Source organism: Solanum lycopersicum, chromosome 9 (genome assembly GCF_036512215.1).
Source record: "Solanum lycopersicum chromosome 9, SLM_r2.1".
Classification (NCBI taxonomy): Eukaryota; Viridiplantae; Streptophyta; class Magnoliopsida; order Solanales; family Solanaceae; genus Solanum; species Solanum lycopersicum.
The window spans coordinates 51,539,103-51,563,796 of record NC_090808.1 but is presented as its reverse complement, the minus strand read 5'-3'; the positions used below and the strand labels follow the sequence as shown (position 1 = coordinate 51,563,796).

Below are 24,694 nucleotides of genomic sequence, written 5' to 3'. Positions count from 1 at the left end.
CATTTTATTTTTTCATCTCTTCAAATACCAATGCATCATCTACTACTAATCTACTAACATCCATGATTGGCAAGAGTTCATTTCTAAATATTTCTTGAGCTCCCATGTCGGATAATCTATGTGGAAGATGCTGAATTTTTGAATAATATATCAAAATTCCGAAACATAGATTTGAGTTCATATTTAAAATTTGGGATTACTTAGAAGAACTTTGAGTTGGCTGAAATTGAAAAAGAATAAGCTCTTTGAGGAAGTTGGATTACTTCAATGTATAAATATTTTTTAAAAATGTATATACATCTTTAGTACATAGTTATACACTATTGATATATTATATAATAATTTATGCAATACCAATACATGACATGTACAATATAACTTTTTCTTTTGATATTTTATTGTGTAAATTTTGTATATAGCATTATATGTAGTATTATTATCAAGTTATGACATTAGATTTTCAATTTTATTTTGTAGCATTTAATATCTCACTCTATAACATTTTATTAGTAATTATATTGTTAATTATAATTTATTAAAAAGAGTTGTTATTAAAAAAATTAAAAATTAAGTGGATAAAGTGATAATGAGTAATTAATTTTAATGATTAAGAATTTTGACAACATAAATTAAGTGGCTTTTGTGAGTGCATTTATTCAATGTTGCACGCCTGAGAATTTGAAGAGTTAAACTTTTTATTGAGTTATTAAAGGTAGATAAATGATTAGCATTACAATTATTCTTCATTCCAAAATTTCTCTATTATTTTCAAATTTCTTTCATCATATAATTCATTTTTCCCCAAGAATTCAAGATTATTTTCATAGCTGCATATTTCACTTCTGATCGATAACTTTGTGTCGATTTTAATTAAACATGGTGGAAAGTGAAATTCTTCGGGTTAGTTTTTAGTTATGATTTGTATCTTTTAATTATGAATTGTTGGTTTTATTTAGATTTGTTATTTTTTACATTTAAAACAGTGTTAAGTTTTTTTGTGAGCTGTATTATCTGTAATAAAGTTTGTAAATTTTTATTTTTGAAAGAAACAGTATGTATAGTATAGCGTACATAAAGTCTGAAGTTTATTTTTTTAGTGAATGAAATGTATATGAAACATGTATCATTTGTTGTATGATTTTTTTTAAAAGTACAATATTTTGTTTCTATTTAAATTATAATATATGTTATTGTATGAATTTTGTTTTTAAAATGTATTGTGTATCTTTAATTGGAGTATTGTATAAGTTAGTGAATGATATAATTAAATGTGTATGAATTATATGAACGGATAAGTGTATAGGTAATTGAATCATATAGCGAATGTGTATGAAGTGTGTAGGAATTATATATCAATTATACAATATTTTACTAAAATATTATTTTAATGTTGTGAAATAAAAAAATACGTCGATTTTCAGATGGAGGACATCATACATGATGCGTCTACTCTCTATATTGATTTAGTTAATGCAATAATAACTCAACTTAATATAGAAGAAAATATAAATTCTATTGAGATAAAATACGTTGTTAACGATATGCGTCCCCTTATTACTATTCATAATGATATTGGGTAAAGATTTTTCTAGATCAGAAAAAGGTTAATTTAGATTTCTTTTCAAAATATCCTTTGTGCTTCTCTTTGGTAGATCATGAGATGCATAATGAAGGTCATAGTGTTATTAATACTGATATAATAAATTGTGATGTTAGATTGACAAATAATAATGTTGATCTATACTCCAAAAATTCTATTCGTTTAATTGGAATGAATTTAGAAGGAGTTATCAATGAGAATAATGAAGGTGGTGAGGATATAATAAGTGACCATTCAAACCTATTTGTTACTGAGGATCAAGCTTACAACAATATGAAAACACTGAAGGAGGTTATGAGGCATGTTGGAGTTGTTGAAAAGTTCAATTTTCGTGTTGAGCGTTTTAATGCATCAAAATAAGTTTACACTACTGTTTTTAAGTTGTTTTTTTATTTTGAACTTTTTGCTGTATGAAATTTGATTTCATATTTTCTTGATTTAGAAACAGTTATCACCTGAAGTTTATTTCTGATACATGTTCTTGGATGATGAGGGTATCTAGTTTGAATAAATCAAATTTATTCAAAGTTAGAGAATATAATGCTCAACACACTTGTTCTGTTAGAGATTGAGTGTATGCAAGGCGTCAGGGGATAACTAACGTTGTAGCTGTCTTGATAATGGAGAAATATATTGATTCGTCTATGAAACACACTCCAAAGGATATATTTGCTGATCTGTTTAAATTGCATAGCGTTTCGTTGACGTACATACAGGCATGGAGGGCTAGAGAAAAAACAATAAAATTGGTGCGCGGAGATCTAGCAGAGTCATATGCCAGATTACCGGGTTATTTGCGCATAAAGAATGAATTTAAAAGTTTTTAAAATGTTTAAATTAAAAAGTTATCATATAGTATGTTCTGGATTGGGTATTATTTACTTATAAAATTTATATATTTTTTCAAAACTTTTTATATTGTTTAAATAAAATAAATATCAATATAGTATGTTATCCTAATGAAATGAACTTTTCTATTTCTTGTATACTTTATGTATGAAATTTGTATACTTCAGTATAATTTTTTTTTATTTGTTTAATTGGAAAAAAGACAGTATAGTATGTTATATTAATGATCTGGAATGTTCTGTTTCTTGTATTATTCATGTATGAAAATTATATACTTTTTGTATGTATCCTTAAAATATAAATAAAATATGTATCCTTTTGGTAATAATTAATTGTTCGTTTTGTATCCATTAAATTTTAACTGTAAAATTTTTAGGTTATCTGTATATTTTGGAGCAAACATATCCAGGATCCGTATTGAAAATAGAAAGGAAAGAAGGTGATAAATCTTATATGCATTTGTTGCATTAGAAGCTTGTATTAGAGCTTGGGAGTATTGTAGGCCAATTGTAGTTGTTGATGGGGCGGGATTAAAATGTTCGTATGGTGGTACAATGTTAACTGCAAGCACAATGGATCCGGGAGGTATTTTTTTGAACCTATTTAATTTTCCAATTAAGTAACATAATAAATTATTTTATAAATTGTATTTGATTTGTGTGTTATTTAAAAAAAAATTGATCAGGTCATATACTTTTGTTGGCGTAGCGATAGTGGATTCTGAAAAAAAACAACGCTTCATGGTCTTGATTTTTTGAACAGTTTAAGGAAGTGTATGGAATTAGACAAAACATGTGTTTTATGTCGAATAGAAATGAAAGCATATGGAAAGGGATTGCTTCTGTATATCTGAATCCGAACATTATGCATGCATATGACATTTGTCTGTAAATGTGGTGAAAAATTTCAATAGAAATACTGAAAATTTGAACATTTTGTTTTTTAAATTCGCAAAAGCTTATACAAAACAATAGTTTGAGAAAATTATGGGAAGAATCAACCAAATAGATATGCGCATATGACCATACTTGTTTGATATTGGTTATAGAAAATGGTCAAGAGCTTACTCGAATTGTAAGCGACATGAATCATGACTTCAAACATCGCGAAGTCATTGAGTAATGTTAACAGGTTAGGAAGGAGGTTACCTGTAATTTCACTTCTTGAATTTATGAGGGTAACAATTCAGAGGTGGATTCACAAGCACAATGAGGAGGCTGATAAGACAACATCTGATCTAACAAAAAATATGATCATTATCTACAGAAAAGTATTGCTTTGTCTTGCAATATGAGGGTATGTATTTTACTGTATTGAATAATAAATAATTGTAATTTACTTATCAATATTTAGTTGATTATATATTAAAAATACCACATTTCAACTTTTAATTAGGTGATACCTCCAGCAGTTGATCTGCATGCTGTAGCTGAAGAAGCAAAGAAGTACATTGTAAACTTAAACACAAGGATATGTAGTTGCGGGAAATTTCAACATTATGAGATACCATGTGGTCATGTAATTGTAGTTCTCAGATACAGAAAATTGCATGAATCAGATTTATGTTCTCCTTTTTATAGCCTGAAGAATTTCAGAGATGCTTATGACATTCCTGTCGAGCCTACCCCATGCGAGAGTACATGGGATATACCAAGTTATATTTCAGATCCTAAAATGCTGCCACCAGGTCCAAAGAGAACAGCGGGTAGACCAAAACTTGAAATATGGAAGGGGTTTGCTGACGTGAAATTCAAAAGGACGAAAATGACTTGCAGTAGATGTTGTCAGGTTTGTTATTATGTTGTTTTGAATGTTAGAAATACATTTTGTTTTATTGAGTGCAGTAGTTATCACTGACATTTATGGTATTCATATAATGTTTCATACATTTTTCATTCAATTTTCATATATTTATCATTTGTTTCTGTTACATATGTCAAATTACAATATGACATTCATAATTCATACAATATTTATACATAATAAATATAAATTGAGTTATACTATCATTCATATAATCTTCAGGTTGTATTCATACAATGTTCATATATATCATTTGTTTATTTTGCATATATTAAAGTTCAATACGACATTCATAATTCATACAATGTTTATACATAATAAATATACATTGAACTATACTGTTATTCATATAAGCTTCAGGTTGTATTCATACAATATTCATACAGTATTCATACAATATTCATACAATGTTCATATATCATTTGTTTCTGTTGCATATGTCAAAGTTCAATATGTCATTCATAATTCATACAATGTTTATACATTATAAATATAAATTCCACTGTCCTGCCATTCATAAAGTGTTCTATATGTTATTCATACAATGTTCATACAATATTCATACAATATTCATACAATGTTTATATATATATCATTGGTTTCTGTTACATGTATCAAAATCAATATGGCATTCATAATTCATACAATGTTTATACATTAAAAATATACATTGAACTATACTGTCAATCATAAACTATTATAATACATGCATTTATTATTAAGTTAGTTCATATAAAGTTGCAATCTATTTCAAACAAAATTCATACAAAAATAATGGTAACATTGATACATTATATAAGCAAAATTTAAATTCATAACTTGTTATATTATAAAAAAACATTAAAAATAACATAAATTGTTATAATGTTAAAAAAATTGAAAATAACAGAAATTAATAATTATAAAAAAAAACATTAAAATAACAGAAATTGTTATTTTGTTAAAATAACAAATATTTCAGTAAGAATTTAAAACGTGCATTTAACTTTTTTTATTTTCTATTCAGTGTTCTTGGAGTGGGATACTTGGTGGTGTCCACAACTTGTTCTTTTTGCGTGCGAGGTCCACCTTACTTGCTTGCAACTGTATCCGTAACTTCACTGTCACGTATTGCTCCCTCTTCATTCTTTGCTTTTGCATAGTACCAAAGTAAAGTTGCATACCTCTGACGATGGTATGTTGCATCTACTTCAATATCAGACGAATAAAAAATACCATTGCTGATATATTCAGCAAAAAGAGAGGTGTACAGATCACAATCACTATAACAAAAATCAAATTAGAAAATTTTTATATTAACTAAATATAAGAATTAGATATAATATAGAGATTACATACTTGGAACTTTCTTCCTGTTGAGGAACATCTGTCTCATATTTGATTTCAAGAGGTTCTGATTGAGACTTGTTTTGATATTCAGAGATATTGTTTGCATACAAATCAAGTCGTTTGCTATAAAATTATGTACTTGCCAGAAACAATGGTATCATTGTTGCAAGTTTATCAAGAGCTTCTTTCACTAATTTTTTATGAACAACTCCTCCACTCATCGAATCATAAACATGTAGACATCTACGGTTGATACGGAATACAACAAGAAATCAATGACATTTCTCAGAAACATTGACAGGGATAATGACTTCATCAACTCTGTCCCAAGCAATGTTAGCAAGCAACTTATCCTCTTATGCACTAATCAACATCGTTATCAGGGGCAATTTATCTCATGTTATAATTTGACAGTCTCCACTGTTTCTCAATGTTATCAATCCACACCATAAACCAACAGTCAACGGTGATGTACGAAACATGAGTTTGGGAGTATTTTACCTTCTTTTCAAGATAATACATTATTGTATTAATATGCTGTTACAAATAAAAAAAACTAAACACATGCTTTTTTCAGACATTGTAATATAGTAAATATCAGTAAATGCATACAATATATACACAATTCAAACATATATACATTTTTCATAAATGTTTCATACAAACTTATTGTAAATTCAAATTTATATCATTCATAAATCATACATTAATAATACATTAGTGTCTTACCCCATCCTCCCAAGGTCTGCCGGTTGACTCAATATGTGGAAAAACTCTAACTCTGCACTTTTGATAACGTTAAAGTCCATTTGAGGATGAAAGATATTTTTCACCTTTGTATATGCTGATTCCTGTGAATATTGCAATAAATGTTTTATTAAATTTGATATTGTTTAAAAAAATTTAATATGATTATATATATCCATGCCTGCCACGCCTTTTTTAAACGTCTTTCATAAGCCATTTGTTGATCTGGTCAATCATATCAGCTGGAACATCAAATCCATTGTGACTTGCGAATGAATGCTTTATTGTGAAAAAAATTGAAACTTTCTTTGAACTGCTTTCGACTTCTGACAGTCGAATATAAGGAAAAGATTCATATTTGTCGGGATTTCTGTGTCTTGTTTGCACATATGGTGTTGTGATAGCGTTTAAAATGGAATCAAGTGCAATGATTTGTGTCATGGTAAAATCAGGTAATCATCCAAAGTAGGTGGTTTTGAAGTCGATGATCAAGGTAAGTCGGCATTGAAAAATTCAACAGTTGATTTTTTACGTTCATCTGGAAAAGAAAAAACTCACTAGCAAAAATAAATTTGTAAAAGAACGTAAGTGTCATAAAATTGTATATAACATACCATCTGTGTTTGAAATGTGAACGTATTCACCCATTAAAATAGAAGGTTGTTCAGTTGAAAGTTTATTAGACTGTGCAACATTTGGAGTGACATAATTCTAAATTAAAAATCAGTTAAAAATGTAAAAGCAGTTTCTTTATTATAAAGCTAATATATGAATTCATACAATAATTATACAGTTTTTATACATAAATTTATACAAATTGATACATACCCGTTGTTGTGCATCTGAAGTTGGTTGACCTCTTGACATTCTAATCTCTTCAGACTGTGCAACATTAGGAGTGGCGTCATCCTAAATTAAAAATCAGTTAAAACTGTAAAAACAGTTTCTTTATTATAAAGTTAATATATGAATTCATACAATAATTATACAGTTTTCATACATAACTTTACACAGTTTGATACATACCCGTTGTTGTGCATCCGATGTTGGTTGAACTCTTGATAATCTAATCTCTTCGGACTGTGCAACATTTGGAGTGGCATCATCCTAATTAATTTAAATAAAAAATAACTTAAAATTGTAAAAACATTATATTTACTGTAAAAAATAATAGATTAATTCATACAATAAGTATACACTTTTCATACATACACATTACAAACTTTATTACATACCCGTTATTGACCTCTTGACAATCTATTTCTTCAATTATCAGCTTAGTCGAATTATCAACGTAATTCTTTATTTCAACTATGTGCTTGTCAACCTTTTATATGTATGAAGAATACAATATTATCATAATAAAATAAAACATATAATAATTATAGAATTAAATTTAAATGTGATTTTAACAAACATTAGCTTTGAGCTCTTTCAATTTCGCCTTAACATGTTCATAATATAGTAGTAAGTTTGATATGTATAATTTAAAATCTTTGAAATTTTTAATCGTAAATTTTCATTTGTACCTCTACAATTTCTGCTTTCAACTCAATGTATTTTCCTTCAACTTCAACGCCCTGCTTTACCGATGTTCCTTACTCTTCAGAATCTTGGTAAGTGAGAGATTGATTTAAAATGGTCTCATCCATGACATTTGAATCTTCTTCACTAAAAATCATATTTCTAAATTTATGTTATATAAAATAAAAATATCAGAATATGTAATTATTTATAATTAATTTAATTATATTCAATAAAAATTTACCTGATTGCCATGTGTTCTGAAAATCATTTTCTTCAAATCATCAAAAAAAAAATAACGTCATTTGTTGTCTTCCAGTTCAAGATACGCGTGTGTGATCTCAAGCATGGATAGCAACTGTGTTGTCTAATGGATGACAACACTCATAAAATCATACCTGCAATGCTATATGGAACTGGCTAAACTTGAATGACGAATAATTTTTTTTGAATTTTTGACTGCACACTTTAAGTGTTAAATCAAAAGACTCATTCGCCCACGGAAATATGGCATACTGTCCAGACTCTACTAAATCAAAATATAACTTGGAAATGGTTATTTTTGAAGGGCTGATGCAGTAAGGAATGACGAAATGAAGTACAGAATTTCGATTTTTAAACGGTCATCTACTTCCCAAAAGTTTTCCAATTTAAACTTGCTATAAAAATTTGATTTTGGGACTTTGTCCATGTCTCTGAAATTTTCTGCAATTAATCTATTTGGAACAGATGGATCACAAACAAAATAAAAAATTGGACCAGATTTTAAATCGGTTACAGCGACAAACTCTTTTAAGCCAAAATGTAACTTTGTACCGTTTACATTGATAATGAACATGTCATCCCTGTCATTGTCAGATTCAATAAGAAAAATATGGCTCAACAATTGACATTGAATTTTTATGTTATGTAAATCATAAAAATATCCAAATGAGGTTTCTTGTAAAAATTGCTGGAACTTATCTTGACCAAGGAAGGTCAACAAATCAGCGAACACATTCATGTTGATACATGGAGATAAATGTTTTTGAACTTTCTTCTCCTATAAAATTTGTAAAACTGAATTATTACCTTTTATATACTATAAAACTATATATAAAAAATCATATAACTATATACCACAAATCATACAAAAACTTCATACAGTATCCAAACAAAAAAAATACATTATTAATGTCACAGTTTCATCCACAATACATACAACTTTATATCACAGTTTTATACACAATTCATACACCTATAGGCTATAGTTCATACACAATTCATATAACTAAATGCCACAGTTGAATTTCAAATTATACAACTACATGTCATAACTCATACACAATTTATATACAATTCATATAATAATAAAATACATATTCGATTTCAAAAAAAAATCTGTGACTTTTGAAAAAATAAAATAATACACAATTGATATATAAATCATACAAAATTCATGTAGTACACTATTAATAAATAATATAAAAAAATAAAAACACTAAAATAACACATTGTAAATTCAATTTTGAAATAAACTTTTTACTAACCTTATCAACTTTTTTTGTTTTATTTTTTCTTGAAACTCTGCATCTTTTTTTGAAGACTTCGTTGTTGAACGATCAATTTCAACGCCTTTTGATTTTTTCGACTTTGTATTTCTTACTACATCAACAAAGTCAGAATCAAATTCTGACGATGTTACAACTTCTTTTCCTTTCCTCTTCTTGCCTGTTTCCTTTGCCTCTTTGATTTTTTCGCCCTTGGATTTATGAGTTTGAGATTGTGACAATTTATACAACTATATGCCACAATTCATACACAGTTCATATACCATTCATATAATAATAAAATACATATTCCATTTCAAAAAAATATATGTGACTTTTGGAAAAATAAAATAATACTCAATTGATATATAAATCATACAAAATTCATGTGGTACACTATTGACAAATAATACAAAAAAATAAAAACACTAAAACAACACATTATAAATTCAATTTCGAAATAAACTTTTTACTAACCTTATCAACTTTTTTTGTTTTATTTCTTTCTTGAATCTCTACATCTTTTTTTGAAGACTTCGTTGTTGAATGACCAATTTCAACGCCTTTTGATTTTGAATTTTTTACTACATCAACAAAGTCAGAATTGAATTCTGACGATGTTACATTTTTTTTCCTTTCTTCTTCTTGCCTCTTTCCTTTGCCTCTTTGATTCCCCCCCCCCCCCCCCCTCCCCCCCTTTGATTTTTGAGTTTGAGATTGTGACAATATATTGAATGAAGGAGCATGAAAGTCGTCTTCCTCATCGACCAATTTTTTACTTTTCCTTGGATTTTCACTACCTTTCTTCGACATTGTCTATAAGATTAATGGGGAACGGATCTGAGATTTTAGTTTATGTTTTAGGATGAGCTGATATTAGAGATTTTGGGGAAGATGCGGATTTGATAAAGATGACAAAGTGGCTGCGTTTTTTTTGAAGTGATGTTTGAGGCGCAAATTTTGGGGAATATGAAAGATTTTCACGAGTGGGGAGAAGTTGAGTGTATTGGTTGATATGAGGGTGGGTAGTTATTATGTAACCATATAATATGAAATTAATTAAAATCAAATCCCTAATTTTAGATTTTATTTTTTAAAAGATAATTATATAATATGAAGTTCAATTAACATTTAATAAATAATAATTTATTATTTATATTAAAAACATTAAAAGGTAATTGATTAATATTTAATAATTTATTATTTATATTAAAAAATTTAAAAGATAATTGATTAATCAGTAATAATTTAAAAGGTTTTGTTGATAAAAGGTAAGTGAATAAATGAAACAAATTATTTAAACATAATAATTATTAGTTAAATAATAAAATAATTTTTTTTATTAATATATTATTAGTTAATATGTTATAACTTGATAATAATATGCTATAAATAGTTTATTTTTAAATATTTTTTTAATTAATATATTACTAATTGATGTGCTATAAGATGATAATAATATGTTATAAATAGTTTATTTTTAAAGAATATAATTATAACTTGATATTTATATTCTTAGATGTGTGTGTAATGTTAATTTTACTATTTTATTTGGTGTCCGCTATCCACATTGAATTTCAACTAATCAGAATTTAAATTGAGTAAAACCCTATTTAGGAAAGTACTATCTACTATATTTTTTTTTTCTTAAGGTTCAAATCCGAGATATCGAAAACATAGGAGTATTTTGTTCAGGTATATAATTATGTATAAAGCCCTAAAATTTGTGACCAATAGCCGGCTGCTGTGTGCAGTCCCACACGAATAGTAATAGGAAGTTAAAGCCATTTTGGTTCAAATTCGTCTCTCTTTCCTTACATCTTCCCCTTTACTTCTTTAGCCGTACAAGGGTTTATTCGGAAGCTGTGTATCATTCATTTGTACAAGTAGATTGCGGAAAGGATAATTGAGTTGAATTCTGTTGGGAATTATGGTGAAATCGTTTGAGAATGGGGTATCTGTTGCACCATTCTTGTTGAAGTGTTATGAAATGGTGGAGGATGAGTCAACTGACGGCTTGATTTCTTGGAATCAATCTGAGAAAAGTTTCATCATATGGGATGTTCCTAAATTTTCATCTGAATTGCTTCCTAAGTACTTCAAGCATAGCAACTTCTCCAGCTTCATTCGTCAACTCAACATCTATGTAAACTCTCTTTTTCTCTCTAATTTCATTTCAATTTTTTTTATTTGTGTTGGATTTTGATGGTTCTGAGTTGGGTTAGTGATGTAATGAAATTCCTTTATAGGAAGGGAAGTATGGAGAATCAAGAATCTGGATTAGATTATTTTAGTTCTAACAATTGTGTAACTTGATTACTTTGGAGTTACGATCACTTCTTTGGGCAGTGATCTGTGTGTGTTTGTGAAGTTATAAAGCATTCAAATGTCTTTTTCTTTTTGTTTTTTGGCAATTAACTATTACCATACCAACAATCTGATACACCTATGGAGCATCTATACTCTCAAACACCTAACTTGGTTCCAAGAACGATAGACCTCTAGTATAGTAATTACAGAGTTGCTAAATTTAATCTATATTATTCCTGCCCCTTTTTGATTCCCCTAAACATGTCTATCCTATCCTTAGTTACATGCTTTACTTGTTGAATTACAAAACTGCAGGTCATGTAACCCCCTTTGAGCATAAACTGAACCCCTTGAATATGCATTCTGATCCCAGTCCATATCTGCATTGCATTCCAAATCTCCATGATCCATACACACTGTGAGAATAAGTGCTCTGCATTCTCCGCCATATCACTATTACAGAGAACACATGTTCGGTTGCCGCTATCCAATCCCATCTTGTGAAGTCTATCTTTAGTTAGTAGTCTTCTCATCTCAGCAAGCCAGAGATGAACCTGCGCTTTGGTACTGGGATTCTGTTCTATATAAGCCCTGCATTATCATTCGTAGGTGCAGTGCCTAACATATGCATGTACCCTAGCGCTATCGAGTAGTGGTTATTTCCAGTCAAACAAAAATGATCATTCACATACCAATCTTGCATTCTCGACTTCGGTTCATGTAGTGTCCTCCAGTACCATTTACAGTCTGTATTAACTCCCTTTATCCAGAAGTTCGTCTCATTCTCATATAAATTCCATGAACCCATTGTACCCACAATGAATCCTTTCTGTCCATTAATCACCATACAAGCTTTCCCACTGATGCTATGTTCCATAGTTTACATCATTAAATGTTTAAACCACCTTGCTTCTTTGGTCTACAAACATTTCCCCGTTCCACTAAGGCTACCTTGTTCTTCATTGCTGTACTTCCCCAAAAAGAACTCTCTACGCTTTTTTTATCCACTTCCTTGATCACACTCTGTGGAAGGAGAAATACGGCACCCCAATAGTTATGCAGAGAAAACAAAACAGAATTAATAATTTGTTGCTTTCCTTCATAGTAAAGGTGTCTATTTGAGTTTGCTCTGATCTTTTCAGTGATCCTTGTACATAATTGTTGACATTCTATTTCAATCCACTTCCTTGGCGAGAATGGAAGCCCCACGTACCTCATAGGGAACTTTCCTAGCTCATGGCCTGTCAACTCCAGTAGTCTTTGCCTCATATCATATTTCACTCTTGGTCGGTAGATACTTGATTTCTCAGTGTTTGCACTTATACCAGTAACTTGAGAGAAATGCAATAAGGCCTCCCACTCTTTTTACTGATGCATCATGCCCCTAACAAAAATCATCAAATCATCCGCAAAGATGAGGTGATTCATATTCAGATTCTTACACATAAAATGGTGCTTGAAATCAGGCAGCTGGCCCATCTTAGTCAAGAGCCGCAATAGATATTCCATAATCAGTACAAATAGCAAGGGGAAATGTAATCTCCTTGCCTTAATCCCCTATTCCCTTCAAAAGAGTCCATAGCAGTCCCCATTTACTTTGATAGAGAATTTGGTTGTCATAAGCTGGGAAAACTTAGGTGGGAAGCCATATCCTTGTAGCATTTCTTCAACAATGCCCATATCTTACCATTTCATACACTTTGCGCAAGTTAATCTTAATCAAACACCTTGGTGTAGTCTTTCTTCTATAGTGCCTCATCAAAGCGTGGTAGATGAGAACATTATGCACTAATGATCTACCTTTTATGAAAGCAGCTTGTGTTTCATTTACCAACTCCAGTAGCACCTTCCTCAATCTTGCACTTAGAAGGATAGTGATACCCTTATATATCACATTATGACAAGAGATTGGTCGAAATTCACTTGCATTTTGTGGCTTCGCGATCTTGGGGATTGAAGTGATCACAGTAGCATTCAGTTTCCCCAACACTTCATCATTCTTCTTAAATTCCAAAATGGCATCTGTGACTTCTTCCCCGACAGTGTTCCAAGAATCTCTGAGAAAACCACTCGTGTAATTATCAGGTCTAGGGCTCTTGGTTGTCTTACTGCTGAAGATAGCATCCTCAACCTCCTTCCTCATATACTCAGCTAGTAGTTGCATTTGTTGCTCCATGATAATGTCTTCCCATTCTTCAAAAAAACATTAGAAGCTTGTTGTTTTTGTACAGTGCCGACCTCACCCACTAGGTTTTTATGATTTTCCACAAACATTTCTGCAATATGATTAGGTTCAGTATGAATCTGTAAGTTACCACCCTGCAATTGTGTTACTGCTTGCTGGAGCCTTCTTTGTTTGATCACAGCATAAAAGTACTTTGTGTTATCATCTCCTAGCTTCAACCGTGTAGCCTTGCTTCTCTGGGCCAACGACATTTCCACCCAATAGCTCACATCTTAAGTTCTCTCCCAACCTGCTCTCCTCTTTCATTGACAATAAACACGTAGGTTTACCCTGTAGTTGTTCTTGCACTGTTTTTCACCCTTTCTCTTAAACTATTCACCTCACGATTAAGGTTGCTGAAGTACTACACATGTAACCTTCTTAATGTCTGTTTGAGCCCCTTCATTTCATTACAACTTTATACATTTGACACCCTTCCACTTGTCTTTGCCATCCCAATGTAGTAATGTCTTTTGCATTGTGGGTGAGCATTCCTCATGTTGCAGTATTTAAAAGGTCTTTCTTTTTAGGTTTGTCAGCCAACAAACTAACATGTATTGGACTGTGATCACTAAGCCCTTCAGGCTTAAAAATTTGCTCCACACCTAGGCATCTCATCCAACCATTCTCCATTCATGAAGACCCAATCCAGCTTAGAATACACTCTACTGTGCTCCCCCTTATCATTCCAAGAATAGGTGCTTCCAGTACTAGCCATTTCCTCTAATTCAGACACATCGAGCCATTCCTGAAATTCTGCCACTTCCGCAAGTGTTACTGGATTGCCACCCAGTCTATCCTCACTATGTAGAGCAGCATTAAAGTCTTCAAGAATTGCCCAAGGTTTTCTAATTCCAACTCCTATCTGAGTTAGATAAATCCACAATTCTTTCCTTTCCTTCTTACTATTGGAGCATAAACACTTGTCATGTAAAATTCCTTCATAGAGGAATATAACTAACAAGACATGTTATTGCTTGTGCATTCTCAGTTCTCGCTACAAATTGTTACCTCACACATATCTTCTCTCCACAACACCCTAATCCTCTTATTATAATTGGAAGAAAGATTTGTATGATACTTCCACCCTCCAACTAGATTACCTGCTATATATATCTTCTATATTGTTACTTCTTATTTGCGTCTCCAATAGACCAATAATGTTCACTTCAGGCTGATTACAGAGGAGTTTGACCTCCTCCTACTTCGTGAGGCCATTTAGGCCCCTTAAATTCCAACACACTACATTAACTATTCCCCTTAGGGATTGGTTTTGTAGCCCCAACATTCCTGTCTTGTTGTGCAGCCATCTCTTGCTCTCCCGCTTGAGTAGAAAATTGGAATGAATTATTTACTACCACAGCTATAGACGCGTTTGCGTTATCCTGAACCCTTTGCTTCCTATTGCCACACTGAACTCTCTTTCGTTCAAATCTCTCCTCCCTGCCTTTATCTTCTTGCTGTCTACCTGGTTCCTCTACCCCTGTCCCAGTAGTACTTTTTAGTATAGGATTTAACTTCCTACACTCTGCCTATACATGGCCATACTTATGGCAATGCTCACATTAGGAAGGCTTCCAATCATAGGACACCTTTTGTGTAAGCACTACTCCCTGTTCATTCCGAAACATCACTTCTTCTGAAAGTTCATTACCCACCTTCACCTCTACTAACAATCTCACAAAGCATAGCCCCAATCTCTTTTAAGTGTGCTTATCGACCATTAGAGGCTTCCAATCCTGCTCAACCTTTTTGCACTCCAATATTTCAAGTCTAATCCAGGCAGCTTGATCCAAATAGGGACTGTAATTAATTTTTCCTTTGGAAACTCCATTTCAGGTGACCATGCTTTGACAATAAGTAGCTTATTGTCAAAATGATAGATACCCCCTTGTAATTCGTCTAGCTTTCCTTTTTCACAATCAAGTCACACAGGCATGATCCCATTCTTCATCATAGAAACTTTGTTAATGCCATATCTCCCCCAAATTCGTTGTATAGTATATTACCCATTCAGTACTTCCATTCTTCTTTTTTTCAATTTGTGTTTTTGTTATGGGGTAAAGATTCTTGTAATATTAAATACCGGTGGCGTTGCCATTTAATTAGTTTCAAAGAGATGATGGCATGATCTCACCATTCTTTTAGAAAGTTTTTGTTATATAGATATGTTGAAGAAGATTACTTTTATGAATTCAGTAAATTTTTGAGTTGTAGATTTCATCAAAGAGGGAAAAAAGGTAGTAGATGTTTGTATTTGTATTACTGAAACATCAACTCTTTGTTGGTAGATGTCTACTTAACTATGGAAACTGTTTTGTCCATTGCAAAGAGAAAAAAGGTTTATGTAGTTTTGAGGCGACTGAATTACAAATGACTTGTACTGGCTAAGTTATGTAAATCTGAATTCTCTCCATTTCCCCTGAAAAAATATATAAAATATTGTGGTTATTTGCTTCATGGTACGTAAAGTTCTCAACATTCTTATTCTTTCTTGAATGTACATTTCGTAGCAAAGTTCTGTTTTGCATATCAAGCTGCTTAATGTTTACAAGTTTCTATTCTAATTTAAACCAAACAATCCACAGATGGATTATTTACCTGGGCTGCATTTTTCAAGTATCTAAGAAATACTGTACATAGTCCCTTCGGGACGTCTGATAAAATTTGATCAGCACTGTAATAAGAAGCTCAAGAATACAATTCATTTTCTATTTGCAATAGACAGGTCTTCTTTGACATTGACATATGAGATATTGCATCAATCTGTTATTTGATACATTATTTGCACTCACTATGAGCCTCTGTATCCTTTTGAGGATGTGGATTTTAGATCATATTGTTTTGAAAGATTTTAAGACTTGCTGATTATTGACTTCTCAGAAAGTATTCTATTCCATATGAAGCAGGACACTCATAATATAAAGGACACAGTTCCTCACAATGCATCTTTTTTATTGTGCAAAATGAAAATGGTAAAATGCTAAGTTTGAGCCAACTAAATGTTAGTTAGTGTTTGAATTCATAGGCATTGTTTGCATATTAAAATCTGCATACTGCAATTGGCAGTTTCTCAAGTTTGTCTCCCTCTCTTCTTTCATCAAAATTATCATTGTTGTCTACCAGTTGATAGGTTGTTATTTCCAGAAGTTTGGTCTATGGGTCACTTGTGATGATCCGAATATGCGCAGGCCGCAGAGGATTGTCGTGTTCATATATATATATACATAGTTGTTCTTGTATGCTTTAATCATATTGGTTATCTATGATTAATATTCTTGATAATTTTTTCGGATTAACAAGTTCAGAGGCGGCTAGTGAATAATGTCATTCATGTTGTTTATTGGTTTGTTAAATTTATATTTCATATTTCACTAATTGTTAAGATTTTCAATTACTCAGGGTTTTCATAAAACTGATACAGATAGATGGGAATTTTTGAATGATAGCTTTGTCAAAGGCCAAAAGCATTTTTTAAAGAATATTGTTAGAAGGAAACAGTCCAGTGTAGCCCAAAAGAAACCATCCCAACTTGAGGAGATCAAGTCTTGTACATCTGAAGAAAGTAAGAATCTTGAACTGTGGAAAGAAGTTGAGAATCTTAAGGATGAAAGAAATGTTCTCACCCAGGAGTTAGTCAAGCTTAAGGAACACCAGCAGAATTCAGAGAGTAAGTTGATACTTCTACGAGAACAACTAAAAGTCAGGGAGAAAAATCAACAGCAGATGCTTTCCTTCATTGTTATGGCTATGCAAAGCCCAAGTTTTTTGGTTCAGTTTTTCCAGCCCAAGGAAAACAGTTGGTGTATGAGTGAAAATGGTAATAATATACTGAGTGAAGTTGAAGATGATTGTGTAGATACACCATCCGATCGAGCAATTGTGAGGTATCATCCTCCCACTCATGAAGAAGCTGCAGAGACCCTCCTATGCGCTGAACCTGAACCTGCCTTGGATTCTCAGAAACCTATGGAGCTCGATTTTTCTTCCAATGAATTAAAAGATATGTTTTCCAATATAGATTTCTTCTCAGGATTAATGGATGAAAAGCTGCTTGCTTTTGAAAATAGGGTCCCTCTTACTTTGCCATATCATCCTGATGATGACAACTTGTTGGAACAGCTGCTTTTGTCCAGTCCAATAACAGAGAATAATGAAGGCGAAGTGATGGATAATCCAGCGTGCTCCCATACTGGTATGGAGACTGACTTAGAGTCTGGAACATTTTCAGGTTCAGAGGAACCATTTCACAGTCTGGAAGATAAAAAGATGGAAATGGATTTGCTGGAGACACAGTCAGACAACTTGAGTAATATGGATATACTTGCTGAACAGCTGGGGCATAGTAAATTCTGAAGGGATCCCAACCCGCTTATACAGATTGCGAAGATGTATTGTTGAATCTTCCTGGATCATTTTTGAACTCGTGAATATTGTAACTCAGTATGCATAGTTGAAATAGAAAAGAACACTGTACTTGATCTTTTACCTTTATCTGTGTTTCTTCCCATGCTGAAGATGTTTACCAATTGCAGCTGATGCAGTAGTTATCTTCCATACGTTCCAGCTTCCTTTTTGAATTGAGGAGAGTTATTTGCCCAGCTGAATGTTAGGCTACATTCTCTACAAACTTGGTTTACATCTAGCGATTACTTTGAGATGAAGGGATTGAGTTATCCAGTGCTGGATGTTGTTACTCAGACAGGCAATAAGCTTTTGACTGAAAGCAATACATGACGAAACCTCTATTGAATACAAAACATGTAAAGTACTGGATACGTTCTAGTTCAAAGGTAGAAGTGGAGCTCACCAAGTGTAGTGTGTCTAATGAGAAGGTTTTTCAACCTATAACATTAGATCCTGCATTTCAGAAAATGCAATGGTCCAGTCATAGGGATCTGAGTATATGTAAAACATGTACTCATATCATATGTAAGAGAGACAAAATAGCAAGTAAACAAGCTCGTGATAATAGCTTATACATTTACTAGGTCGTTATTCCAATTGTCTCTAGATTGTTCATTAGCAAGTAGTAGCTTATACATGTGGATAACAATGTTGTATATCTTGAATTTCACGGACCATAGATCATTCATTCCATGGACGTAGATAGCTTTTGTGGGAAGTTTTTCTTTCAATATTGCTTTGGTCTTCTTCCCATCTTTTAACTCTTAGACTATGTCGTTTTCGCCTATCTTAGGTACACCCCTCCCCCCTCTACCTTTACTCCAAACACTTAGAATTATTAGATTGTGTGATCAAACTCTTCTCAAACAATAAAGTAGGGTTCTTTACTTTAAGAATTCATTCGAGTGTTTTTATTTTAGGTATGCAAGATTTTATCAATGGGTATCCTTAACATTATTTTAATATTTACTCTTTTATTTTGGTGCTTGTTGATAGTAGACACTTTCAGACAGTTTGATAGTAATATCAACTTTTAATTTGTTTAGATATTTTCAACTTATCCATTTAGTGTCTTGAATTTAATACACCTTGCAAATTCAACTTATGCATAATTTATTTTCAAATATATATATCATGTCAAATCATGAATCAATTTGGGTCACTTATACTTCTAAGCATTGTTATCACTATTAGGGATAGTCTCAGATCATGACAAATAGGATAACAAGTGATAAAGTGATATTTTTGATAGGCAACTTTATGAGCTAACGGTCTAGTATGACCATTGAAGCCTTTTCAAATGGCAAGTCCTCAATGCATTGACTGCCTTTTGCAAAAAAACAAGTGAAGGATTCCCCACACATTTAACTAATTGTAGAAGCAAATATACCTTATAGGCCGGCTGACCAATTCTTCTTGTAAACCTTTTGTTTTCAAATCGCAAGACACATTTCACAGGCGAAAATTTCAGAACACCCAATCATTAATGTGGAACTCTAAGTTTTTTTTATTAGACATCTTTATAAGACTAATGTCGGTTCAAACTTATGGCGCAATATCTCCATACTTAGTACAAGTTACAAAATACTTATAGTGTTGCTCTCAATTGCACATGCAAGTGTACGTGGTCGCTCAAGTAATATAGATTCTTAAAGAAATGAGTTATAGTTTCCAAGGAACTTATGATCAACTTATATTTACTCTTAACTCTAGAAATAAAATAAAATAAACCGTTTTCAGGAATTGTGATGATTGTTAACTACTACTCCCTCCATTTCACAAAGAATGGTCTACTTTGACTTGACACGAAATTTAAGAAAATAAATAGAAAAATTGTATATAATAACAAACTAATAACCTATGCAATAAATAAAAGTAACCAAGATTGAACGACATTAAGATAATTTTTTTAAAAAAGTAAAAGACATTCCATGTCTACAACATGTAACAAATCTCATATATCATATTCTTGGCTTAGAATTAATTTTAGTTGTCAAGTTATTGGTTTACATGATTAATTGTATGAGTCGGGTTCACACCTCTAGTCACCTACTCTAGTTAGCCATCTAATTACAACGTTGAACGGGGATAAATAGACTAACTAGTGAACATTTATATTTCATCATGTTTCATAACCAAGCAAGTTGTTCGTTTAGGCGTCACTCTTAAACACAATCACCTCAATCAAATGGATTGATTGAGCTCTCTATATATTTTGGTCTATCTAACCCTTGCCCTATCAATTTTAAGATTAGACAATACATTTATCTTATGGTGATCAAACACAAAATACTAAAACAAGAATATATAAGTAATTATAGTGACAACCAAGAATTAATTCAAAAAGTCTTTTAATAATCAACAACCGATTCGTACCTACAATCCCAAAACTAGGGCGTTTAGCCACTCATGCTATTAGAAAATCATAAAATACAATTGTTCATGCAATTTCTTGAAAATAAAAGAGTTAGAAAATTGAAACCTATTACAAACGTTGATACTTGCTCTTGCACACCAATAAAAAGTTGAACCCTAACAATAGAGCCCTAAGGGTCTATTTAGGATAACTTGGATTCAAAGCCTACTACAATCAGAAACCCTATTTTAAGCTTTTTTAAATAAAAAAAAATAGAAATTTTGTTTTCAAATAATTTCACACAATCACTAACAACCAAATTTAATATATGAACGACACATTTAACATGAAAATCATATTTACTAATAGGACAAAATCTAGGTTCTAGCATATTAATAGAATTTAAATTAGCAGAAGTATTATCTAAAGTAACACGAATGACTAGAGCGTCAATATGAGTTAGGCTCGCTGGGCGGCCTTGCCTAACCCATAATTTAATAGGGGTGGACTAAGATTTTTAGAGCCCATTTAAAAAAAAGGTTTTTTAGCCCGGCCTGAATAAACCTTCTGATTTGTGGGGCTTGAGAAGTATCGATAGGGTCGGCCCATGGGCCAATAAAATTTAATTAAAAATATATTATAATATTAAAATTTAAAATTAAAGAGAGTCTTAACTCAAAACAATTAGATTAATATTTCTATGTAGATATTTATATACTTTTACTTGAAAAAAAAATTAATAAAAATTATAAAGATAATTTTATTTGTGAATTTGATTTTACAAATAGTAACATAACATCATGTAATGTTATTTTGTCGATATTTATATTTATATTTTATAATTATAATTTAATTTAATTTAATAATTATAAAAAAATATAATTTTTAAAAAAGTGGACTGACCCATCAAACCTGTAGCCCACGTACTTGTAGGTTAGATCGATCGTTTTTGGCCCACGCCAAAAATGAGCTAGCCCAGCCTAACATATAAATTGTCAAAGCCTGCATGAGTTAGCCCGGATGGGGTGGACTAACTCATATTGACAACTCTACTAATGACTTTATCACAAAGACCGAAAAAAAGCAAAAATTTTCAACACAGTAATAGCAATATGCATTCCAATTTTTTTCTTTTGACAAATTTTATAACCAATAATTCTTTTTTGTAAATTTCAATTATAATCAGTCCAATGCGCAATAATCAAAACCATTAGAACTACGACCCATATAAGTGGTAATATCAAATCTACAATTCATTAGTTCAAAATAGGCACGCAAATATTGACAATGTTTTTCTTGAAATTAAAAAATATCATTTTTTACCATGCTTCTTAATAAACCTTTAAAACTAGGATTATATGTATCATGAATATATGCAATAAAATTCGGATGTTCTCCAAACTAAAAGGTAAATCACAAATAACAACCATTTTAGCAAAATCTTCTTGATCACGGTCCTTATTATATGTTCAATGTGTAAGAGGACCACTTGAGTTCAAAGTATTTAGTTCACCTTGAACCATATTTGATCCTCTAGTCGATGCTTCAATGCTAAATTTTTTCACCAACATCAAGAGAAGACATATATGTAAACCACTCTTGTTATAATTTTTAATCAAATGTTTTTTTGATCCCCCGTTGAACCTCCACTGCGACGAGATGTATATTTAAAATGTTGTTAACAAATATTACATGTTCTAAAAGTTTTTTCATTATTCAAATAACAAAATTTCACACATGTGATTTTAATTACTTTGTACCTTGGTCTTACATCTAGTTGGAACAATAGAAGGGCGACCAGTTCTGGAGGTGGAATTTCAGTACTATTGAACTCGGACTAGTCGGTGTATCATCTAAGTATACTTCTTTATCAATTTCTACTTCTTCATTTTCTTGATTATTACCATAATGTCTTTCATAAAGCTCATATAGAATTATAGGAGTATTCGAATTAATTTCTATAGAATTAGAATGGACACAACTACTTTCATTCACATGCATAATTCATTCGTATGCATTCTAATAAGAAGAAATTCAGATTTAGAAGAACTAGAACCTTTATTATTTTTAATAACCATATTTTTCATTGATTGTACAAAATCCTTTTTACCTCCACATTTTTTAGAAGACTCCATGAAATAAAATTAAAAATTATAACATATGAAATTTAACAGCAACAAATAATATATAATAAGAACAACTTACAAATTTAAATACAAAAAATAAATATAAAATTAGAGAATGGAAAAAAGTTAACAAACATTTGTATAAAGAACAAACGATTATAACCGAAAATTAAAAATTTGATTTCGAAACTTGAAATTTGAAGAAGATTCCTCCTCCAAAATTCACCAAATGATATTATGATTGAAATTTAGAACTAGAATACTGAAAGTATGAAATTTTGAAAAAAATGACTTTTGAAAACGTGGATGAAAAATATAAACTGAATTGGGAAATATACGTTTTTAGAAATTATTTGTTATTATATGTTGGAATTGAAAAATATAGTCGTTATATTGTTCTTGGGCCTTTGAGGTAGCACCAACTGGTCGTATTTTCTAAAAAAAAATATTGTCCAATGAGGAATTGGGGATTGAGAAATGGAGAGTAAGGAGTTGATACTAGGGTTGGGATAAGACAAGAGTGACAGACTGACAGAAGGGTCAGGCGGGCAACTACTATTTACAAAAGCTACAGGGAACAGGCTAGCCATACTGTGTTTAATATAAATTATGATATATAATGTAAATTAATTAATAAAAAATAATTAATCAAAATTTAATCGAAATCTAACCGAATCGGAACAGCACAGGGATAAATCAATACTGACACATTCGGTATCAAATTGTGATACCGTTCAATTCTGTGTAACGATTTATGTTGTCCCGTTCCATCTCGAAGGCTACCGAACCAAGACGATTTGGAACTGATCGAAACGGTACCAAACCAGTACCAGTACAGCCCAATACGGTTTCCAGTCTTGATAGTCTCCCTCCCATCACCTACCTTGTGCAAAATGTTGTTCTTGAGTATTGAATTCACAACCTTGGCTCTGATACCACTGTTTTTTTTTAAAAAAATTGTCTTATAAGAACAAAACTCAAAATAATATTATCCTCTTAAAAGAAATGACTTAACAATTAACCAACATATTTTCGTATCCAACCAATTCACAAAAAAAGTACATGATACTTTCTCCGAAAATTTTGTTATTAATGATTAATATATAAAAAAACATTCATTTTTTCTCTTTGATAAAAAAACATAAAAGACAGAACACTTTTTTAGTACAAGTAGTTAATTTTAGTTTTTTTTTTAATTTTACTGAAAAAGTGAAGGATTATTGAGTAAATTCATTTATTTTTTGTACTCAAGGTATCCTTAAAAGTAAAATCACTACTCTTGGAAAGTGAAACCAAATCTGAAAATTCAAACTCATAATTATTACTTTTCAGTTCAGACTGCCCAATAAATTGGGTCCCACTTACAAAAAATGTGTTAAAAGTTTCATTTCTCTCTTTTTCTTATTTTGTATCTTTTTCTACTCCTTTTTTTCCTTTATATTTCTTCATAATTTTGTTTATTATTCTTATTAAATATATTTATTTATCAAACTTGAAAACTTCATATTTTTAGTAGGATTGTTTTGCTCGTGATTTAGTTTGGATCACTTTTTAATTAAATGAAAATAAATTTAATTAATTTAATTTTTCAAATATTAAAATCAAGTCAAATTAATTAAGTCGATTTTAGTAACTATAATTTTTTTTATTTTCTTGCTATTGATTTTTGTGAACTTTTAAAAAAATATGATACTATAAAACTTTGTTAAGCTACATATATATAGGATCCTTCAAAAAATAAATTATGCATTATCTAAAAATTTAATCATTTTAAAAAAATATTATAAAATTATTTTCAACGATTTTACTATTTTCTTACAATATTAAAGATGGCGATATATTAAAATATCTTGTTAATATTTGATTTAAATAAAAACAATCAACTAATAT

At 30.9% G+C, this 24,694-nt stretch overlaps 1 protein-coding gene across 1 annotated transcript; it reads left to right on the top strand.

The window, feature by feature from the left end:
• The first annotated feature begins 11,059 nt into the window (after positions 1-11,059).
• LOC101251320 (heat stress transcription factor A-8) lies at positions 11,060-18,403 on the top strand. Its single transcript, XM_004247024.5, has 2 exons — positions 11,060-11,527; positions 17,318-18,403. Exons 1-2 carry the CDS (start codon positions 11,312-11,314, stop codon positions 18,269-18,271), a joined length of 1,170 nt encoding a protein of 389 aa, XP_004247072.1. The 5' UTR covers positions 11,060-11,311; the 3' UTR covers positions 18,272-18,403.
• The last annotated feature ends 6,291 nt before the right edge of the window (positions 18,404-24,694 follow it).

Excerpts from the sequence above, each read along its gene's own strand:
- LOC101251320 (XM_004247024.5), top strand. The coding sequence starts at position 11,312 with ATGGTGAAATCGTTTGAGAATGGGGTATCTGTTGCACCATTCTTGTTG. Across the intron at positions 11,528-17,317 it reads TTCGTCAACTCAACATCTAT|GGTTTTCATAAAACTGATAC; the intron begins GTAAACTCTCTT and ends TCAATTACTCAG.